Source organism: Microtus ochrogaster, chromosome 2 (assembly GCF_000317375.1).
Source record: "Microtus ochrogaster isolate Prairie Vole_2 chromosome 2, MicOch1.0, whole genome shotgun sequence".
Classification (NCBI taxonomy): domain Eukaryota; kingdom Metazoa; phylum Chordata; class Mammalia; order Rodentia; family Cricetidae; genus Microtus; species Microtus ochrogaster.
Window position 1 is genome coordinate 42102841 of NC_022010.1, and position 8162 is coordinate 42111002.

General features: G+C 47.9%; 1 protein-coding gene across 6 annotated transcripts in view; it reads right to left on the bottom strand.

The window, feature by feature from the left end:
- The window catches only part of Rubcn (RUN and cysteine rich domain containing beclin 1 interacting protein), a 61278-nt gene that overhangs the window by 20008 nt on the left and 33108 nt on the right, over nt 1-8162 (bottom strand). For 4 of the 6 annotated variants that reach the window (XM_013351542.2, XM_026785652.1, XM_013351544.2 and 1 more), the window contains exons 4-8: nt 6705-6861; nt 5888-5994; nt 3843-3999; nt 2528-3058; nt 1032-1076 (exon numbers count right to left, since the gene is read on the bottom strand). In XM_013351542.2, coding sequence (XP_013206996.1) covers nt 1032-1076; nt 2528-3058; nt 3843-3999; nt 5888-5994; nt 6705-6861 — 997 coding nt within the window. The remainder of the gene's footprint in view (nt 1-1031; nt 1077-2527; nt 3059-3842; nt 4000-5887; nt 5995-6704; nt 6862-8162) is intronic. The other 2 variants (XM_013351549.2, XM_013351534.2) reach the window with 1 other exon arrangement.

An 8162-nucleotide genomic window follows, 5' to 3' on the forward strand; every position in this document is an offset into this window, starting at 1 on the left:
ACACACACACACACACACACACACATGAAGCAAGTAATTTTGTGTTCTTGTTGCCCTGGCAGTAGGCTCTGCTCTGTCTACTGAACTAAGGAAACACCAGCAATCACCACGATACCATGGTAAGAAACAACGGAAGAGACTGTTTCAGATGGCACACCACACCACCGGTAACGCCATCACTGTGTTCGACCACACAAGCCACTGGGCTTCTGTACTGAGATCACCGACTCCTACGGGTACCCACTCAACAGACTCAGCATTTCTTCCCACTCACGCAGAATCTGCTTTCTCCCAGTTTTTCCTCTCCTTCTGTTTCTGCAGGTTTTCTTCTTTAATGTTCTCTTTTCCAAGACAACACGTCAGTGACTTCTCCATTTCCAGGAGGCTGTGGTCTCTAGTCCTCCCCGTCACAGCTTTACTAACCCATACCCACACATTAATAACTCCGTCATTACAGCGCCCAGAATAGAACACAAATCTCAGTTTGAAAACCACCATGAGGGAAAAAGCAAAAACAAAGAACAAATCGACTTTACTAGAAAAATGCTCAGTGACGAGTATGGAGTATGCAGATGCACGAGGGAACGAAGACTGCAGGGAAGGAGACAGGGATCTTAGACAGGCAAGCCATGCAAGTGTATCCAAGACCACATAAAAGGAATAAAACACATTCTGGTGTGAAGTCAAGAAAAATAAAGTTATCCACAGCAAGCCTTCAGGTAAGGAACACCCTGCTACTGACCCATCATGAGGCCTTAGATGGACAGCAGGCCTCATGTTTACCCTTGTGTAAAGGAGAATTGCTTTAGCTTGACTATGGCTTCCAGAAGCTGTTGGTAGAATGAACAAAGCATGTGGAAGCATGTTTGGGGCACAGCACGTAGTGTCCTGCTACAGATGGATCCCACACTGCAAAAGGATTAAAACTTGCCAGACTTGATTTGACACCAGACTGGAATAGGAGGTTTTGAACTAAGCAAGGTGGTCACAGAGGAAGAGAAGGAAGGAGAGGTGGGGACTGACTCCCAAACCTGCAATGGGATCTTCAACTATAATGGTGATATTCCTGGGGCCTCCTGCAGATAAATACACAGGGACAGAGAATCCAGACAGAACAAACAAGATTAGAGAGAGAGAGAAAGAAAGAGAGTAAAGAAAAAAAAACCCCAAACCAACCCCGTGACTTTTACCTGGCAGAAGTGGTGACATGAGCTGCCAAGAGTGGACACCTGGGCTGCAGGAGGGGTGACTTGGATAAGAAGCTACGAGACCCATGCTCAGACCTTCTGCACAGGTCTTTGCTGGCTCCCTTATCCCATGCAGGTTACCATGGTTTCTGGAATCCACACAGATTCAAGAACGGAGCCAGGGAGGCTGGGAATGTCGCTCTGTAGAGCTCTTGCCCTGCATGAACAGGGCCCTGGGTTCAATCCCTAGACCACTTAAAACAACAAAACAGTGGAATGCAGGACCCAGGGAGTTCTGTATGAACAAAGGTCAGTGCACTCATGGGGTGTGGACACAGAACTGCAGCAGATGGGACTTGAGGGTCTAACCCCAACACGCTTCCCATGTGAGGAAGTTCATGCAAAAAGGCTTTGACCTGGAAATTTTTCTCCTAAGTTCAAGTAAGTCATTCAAAATTCTTGGAGGAAAACAGATGAGGGTCTGCTACCCAGGGTTTAGTTGAGGCCTTGAATCTTCATCTTTCTAGAAATTAAAGAGACAAGGGCAGCTCCAGCTGCCACGGAAATCTCCTGAATTTTAGCTCATGAAATAAATACTTTCTATTTTATTTTTATATTTTGTATCTGACTTATAGTAGCTTTGAGCACATTATACTTACAGATATATAGTTATACTTACAGATGATCCCCAAGCAAAGCCTAGAGACACCAGCTGCCCAGGAGGATAGTGGCAATGTGATACAGGAGCAAGGAGGCTCACCTTCATCATGCCTAGGTTTGCGCCCTACTACCAGTTAGCACTCTGGGAGCGAGGGGGACAGGGCAAATGGCCCTCATCTCAGGGCCTCAGTCTGAGTTATGACACTTGGTCCAGGGTCACACTGCCCATCCATACTCACTATTATCCCGATGATAACTAGGAAACCCTAATAGTACTCAGCTTAGTACTACTTCCTGAACTAACTTTTAAGGAATCACAACAGAAGGAATTTAAAAGAATTATCTCTAAACCTCTTTAATACTTTGCTGATGTCTACGAGGTTCAGTTAAAACATATACTGCAATGCTCATACTATCCCAATGCTAAGGAACTTTGGAAGAATCGGGGAAGTATTTAGTATTTAGCATCATGTAAAGGAAGACATAAAATATACTTGGGCTTCATGAGTACTACATGCTAAACGTCTTTCATGACAGAGCAGAGTAACAAACATGTCATCTAGAAATGGTTCTTTTCTCTCTGCCATTTGAAAAATCGCAGGAACAAGCCCTCCCTCCAGCCCTGAATTTGAATTGGGGAGGGGGCATCCTGCTAACCAGTAGCTGGTGCTCGTCATTACCTGTGGTTCCTTTGGAGGCAATGTTAGTATCCGAATGGGAGCGAATGTGGCTCTTCTTTGTCCCGTTGGTGACAGGGACTGTCTGCCCCTCTGAGAAGCTGGACCTGCGAAGGACACTGCCTGGCTGACTCTGTCTACCTGCCTCTTGGTCCCCTAAAGAAGAAGCAGCAGAATCTGGCTTCTGAGAGCTGCTGGAGGAGAACAAGTGAGAGCTGCTGCTCTCAGCATTGCTGCTGTGACTCTGACAACTGGCAGTCCGGATACGGGGGTCTGGGTTGCCAATGGCCAGGTACTCAGGCCCCTCACTGGCATCACTCGGGGAGTCATTTTGGCTGCTGACCCAGGATGCCTCTATGGGGCTGGTCAGAGTGCTGGAACTCATCTCATGTGGGGTCAGTGGGGAACCCTGGGCTAGAGCTGAGTCTGAAAGCAGCGGAGCTTGGGCGGTTTGACTCTCCGCTGGTGAGAGCTCTCTGTCTTCTTGAGGTCTCCAGAGAGGGCCAGAAAGCGAAAAGGAAGTGGATCTTCTTTCTAGGACATAAAAAAAGGATAAGGGGAGAGAAAGGTAAGCTAGAGACCAAAGTATGTATATAGGTCCCCAGGTAAGGGCACCCAGGATCCACGTCACCCAGAAAAGGTCAATCAATTAAAGTAAGGATTTGGAGCAGCTAAGGGGAGGGCATGGACACTTGAGCTAGCAGTGGCTTCACTGCTCCTCAGCCTGAACCCCTCAACTGCAAAATGAGAGAAATAATGAGAACAGCAACCTCACAGAACTGGTAAAGATCAAATGAGGTAGCACACACAAATTGTAACAAAACTTAGCATGGTGCAGGCACTCTAAAGATGTCAGCAACTACAGACCTGATTTGAAACGTGAAGCAGAAGCTCAAAGGCCTCTAAGGACATCTTTTTGCTACAGAATGATTGTAGGCTAGCTGCTGAATAACTTTCTGTTCTCTGAGGCATGGTCTCACTATGTGGCCCTGGACACCTCTGAACTTATAACCATCTTCTTGCTTCTGTCTTCTGAGTGCTGGGATTACAGCCCTACAGCCCCACACCAGCAACTGCTGCTCCGTATGTTTTTATGACGCCTACGACAAAGACACTCACACCAATGTCTACCAGTCCAAGCTTCTATTTCCAGTCTGCAGTCACTCTCACAAGGACTCTCGACTTTCCAGAGGTGAAGGATGAGAAGGTAAAACCAAAACCAAACAAAAGCAGGTTCTGGCCTGTGAGCAGTCACAAAAGTCCTCTACTTCCCCAACCTACAATGCATGCAGTAATTACACAGCATCTGCCCCCATACCTGAGCTGTGGTTGGCCATGGGTTGGTGGAGGCTAGAGGAGGACCCAAAGCAGGCTTGCTGAGCACAGCTAGCTGGAGGGGTATACGTGGAACCAGGCAGAGCCGTCAGACTCTGGCTCTTTGTAACCAGCAGTGGGCTCTCGTGCTTTCTGGCAAACTAAAACAAAAGAAAACATGTCAGAATGAAGCAAAGGCCCTCAGAGGAGAGGCACTCATTACTGCAGAAACGCTGATAGGAGCTCGTAGTTGACAGTAGGCCTGGACTACTAGAGCACAGCTACCATAGCATTCAACATCGGAACACTACAGCTTCTGCACTGGAATTCTTCTAGGATAGTTTCTCCTGTAAGGGGTGCAACAAAGAACGCAAGAATATGCACGGGAGGCTGGGAAGACGGTTCAGCAAGTGTTCTTGCTCTGCAAACACAAGGACTAGAACTCACATGTAGGGCCCGGGTCTACCCTTGTTCCTGGGGTACATCTTGAGGACAGTTTCTGGTCAGCTAACTAAAGCATTCTGTTTGTTCCTGTGCTTCCCCCTGCATCCCCCTGGGCATTGTTGACTCCATCTTTGGTATGGTAATTTTCCACCTGCCTGGGTGGAAATCCTTGTGCAGCAGCTAGGTATATAAGGATTTCCCCAAGGTTGAATAAACGGCACACGGCTGATCTCCTTTCAAATGACCCAGGTCTCTTTGCGTGTTCTTTCAATCTCCAGGCCCTTGCCCGACTTGCGTACAGTACAGTGGTGCGCGAACTGTACCAAGGGGGTAACACCACAGAATCGGGTGTTACACTCACAGCCCTAATACCAGTGTGAAATCCAGGTGGGCATGGCAGCCTGCACATGGATACCCATACACATGGGAACAGGTATACAGACATGTATCTACACTACACATCAATACATACCAAAAAGGATGCATGTGAAGTAAAAGTCATATAGACTGGTGGTCTAAGTCATACGTGTCTCTCATGAGCACCTGATCCGAGCTTTGGGAGAGAAGGCAAGTGTGTGTGTGGTTCGGTGCCCTTTTCTTTTTCACTTTTTAGACAGGGCCTTGACATGTCACTTTGGGTGGCCTGGTACTCACGACGTAGCTCAAACTGCCCTGCCCTCAAACTCATGTCTATCCTCCCACCTCTTAAGACTCCCAAGTGCTGGGACTACAGTAGGGAGTTTCCATGCCTAGTCCCGGCCCCTAGCGACTTCTTTTGTAGGTAGGGCACACATTCATACCTGTGCACAAACATGGAGGCCAGAGGTCGATGCTGGCCATCTTCTTCAATCACTCACCACCTTCCTTTTGAGACAGGGTCTCTCAGTGGACTTCAGGCTCGCCGGTTCACCTTTCCCTTCCATCATATTCTGCTCCTCTCACCTCCCCTTTCCTTTTTTATTTTTAAGACAGGATCTCACAGTCTAAGCTAGCATAAAGCTTATTATATAGTCCAGACTGATCTTGAACTCTGACCCTTCTGTGTCAACCTCCCAAGTACTGGGATTACAGATGCCTGTCAACTTGACACAGTTAGAGTTTTATCTGGGAGGAGGGACTGTCAACTGAGGAAATGCCTCCATCAGGTTGGCCTATAGGCAAGTCTGTAGGACATTTTCTTGCTCAATGATTGATGTGGGAGGGTCCAGCCCACTGTGGGTGGTGCCATTCTTGGGCAGGTGGTCCTGGGTTCTGTAAGTAACAGGCTGAGCAAGCCATGGGGAGCAAGTCAGTAAGCAGTGCTCTTCCATGTCTTCTGCATCAGGTTCCTGCTTTGAGTTCCTGTCTCAGTGAACTGTGACTAAGGATATGTAAGCCAAGTAAACTCTTTCCTCCCCATGTTGCTTTGTGCCAAGGTGTTTTATGCCAGCAATAGCAAGCAGACCCAGGCAACAGTCATGTGCTACCACACCCAGCTCCCCAAGCATTTCAAAAATGAAAGTCTCTCAGCTCACAGCGGCCTCAGTGAGAAGTCATCTGTCACTGAGGAGTGGCCAGCACGGAGAAGGCCCAGGACAGACGTGGGGATCCCTCTGCCCCACTTACCATAGATGCATCAATCTGAGCCAGGAGCCGGGGGTTGTTCTGTTCCACTGCTTCCAGGCACTGGAGCATGGCTGTGACGTGGGCATCACTTAGCAGGAAAGCAGTTTCTGGGAAGGGAAAACGTACCATAGCGATGAAGAGTGAAGCTCGGAGAAAGAGACAGAATAAAAAGGAATAGAGGAAAAGCATGTCACTGAGGAGAGGAAGGATCTGGGGACAAGTAAAGTACAGAAGACGCTCAGTTGTACGCAGTCTAACATAAGAAGCTCCAAAATCAGAAGGGTGCAGAACTGGACCTGGCTCTGTGTGACTCTGGCCAAGTCACCTAGCCTCTCTGATTAGAAAACAGTGATCCTCGCCTTTAATCCCAGCACTTGGGAGGCAGAGGCAGGTGGATCTCTGTGAGTTCGAGGCCAGCCTGGTCTACAAGAGCTAGTTCCAGGACAGGCACCAAAAACTACAGAGAAACCCTGTCTCGAAAAAATCCCCCCCAAAAAAAAAGAAGAAGAAGAAAACAGTGATCCTACTACCCAGCTCGTGGAGCAGCTGTAAAGAGGGCAGTGGCACAGTGACCAGCACATAGGAAACTCAGTTTGTGGCATTTCTTCTTACAGTTTGCATGCATCAGGACAGGAACAACTTGGCATGGGTGTTTTCCCAAGGTGGCTGAGAGGAGGGCTGGCTATGTGTTTTTGAGTAGAATCTACGGCATCAAGTAAGTTTTAGGAGACCCTGGTACAGAAGCAATCTACTGAGGAACAGAGAGACAGAAGATCAACAAGCAGTATGCACAACACCCTGAATTGTTTCTACTCACCTGTGTAGAATTTCCTGATATACTGTCTGTCCCCAAGCAGAGGCCGGAGCTGGGCTGAGAGGCAGTGGCACTGCAGGCTATGCTGCAGCCAGAGCTCTGCAATAGCACGCTCGCTCACATCAGCGCTGCTCTGGTCATTCTCATGCAAGCTGATGAACTGGGGAGACAAAGAGGCAGGAGTCAAAACACACACCCTGGCAGACAAAGCACAGCAGTGAGGGTCTAGGAACCTGAGAACTATGCTGAAGACAGGCGAGAGAAGGCTACCCGGGGTGTCTCCTGCAGCTAGCTTCCGAAGATGCAGGAGGAAGACCGTGAAGAGATGAATGGCTTCCCTACCTATCAGACCTCAGGAGAAGCAAGCCTGCTAAATTTGGCTCTCTACGGCCTATCTCCAAAGAGGAATCTCTAGGATATTCCCGGGAAGGATCAAAGGCATTTGACCTCTTGGCTTCTCTCACAGAGTCCTCTATTTCAGAGCCTCCAGAGAGAAATGTGATTTAAAAAAAAAGTCTTGGCATGCATATGTGTAGATGGGTTGGTCTAGGAAAAACACCACCAAAGATGCTCTTGAAATTTTTCTTGAGACTTTCTTCAATGAGCCTGAGTGTGTTGCCTGAATACATACCACATGGATGTAGTGCCCACAGAGGCTATAAGAGGGCATCACATCCCTGAGGACTGGAGTTACAGATGGTCGTGAGTCACCATGTGGGTGCTAGGAATTGAGCCTGGATCTTCTAGAAGAGCAGCCAGAGCTCTTATCCACTTACTCAGCTCTTCAGCCTAAAGATTCTCTACGGGACCTCCTCCTCCTTCAGTGTTTCTAAGACCAAGTTCTCATAGCCAAGATCAGTAACACAAAATGCATCAATAGCAATGTCAGGAAGCCCCTCAGAAGAAATGGCATAGCACCATATCTGAGGTGTGGGAACACACACCTGATGACCCCAGCGCACGGGTAGCTAAGGAAGGAAGACTACACATTCAAGGGCAGCCTGGGCTACCTAGTGAAGCTACATCAGTAAACACAACAGAACAGAATGAACAAATGAACGAAGGAAAGATGAGAAGGTAAAAGAAAACAGCAGGTTATGATCTTTTCAGATCAGAAAGGCCAGTATGACCACACACAGAAAGGCCAGTATGATCATATACAGAAAGGCCAGTATGACTATACAGAACGGCCAGCATGGTCATATACAGAATGGCCAGCATGACCATATACAGAACGGCCAGCATGACCATATACAGAATGGCCAGTATGACCAAATACAGAACGGCCAGTATGACCATATACAGAACTGCCAGCATACCATATACAGAACAGCCAGTATGATCATATACAGAACGGCCAGCATAGTCATATACAGAACGGTCAGTATGGTCATATACAGAACGGCCAGCATGACCATATACAGAATGGCCAGCATGACCATATACAGAACGGCCATAATG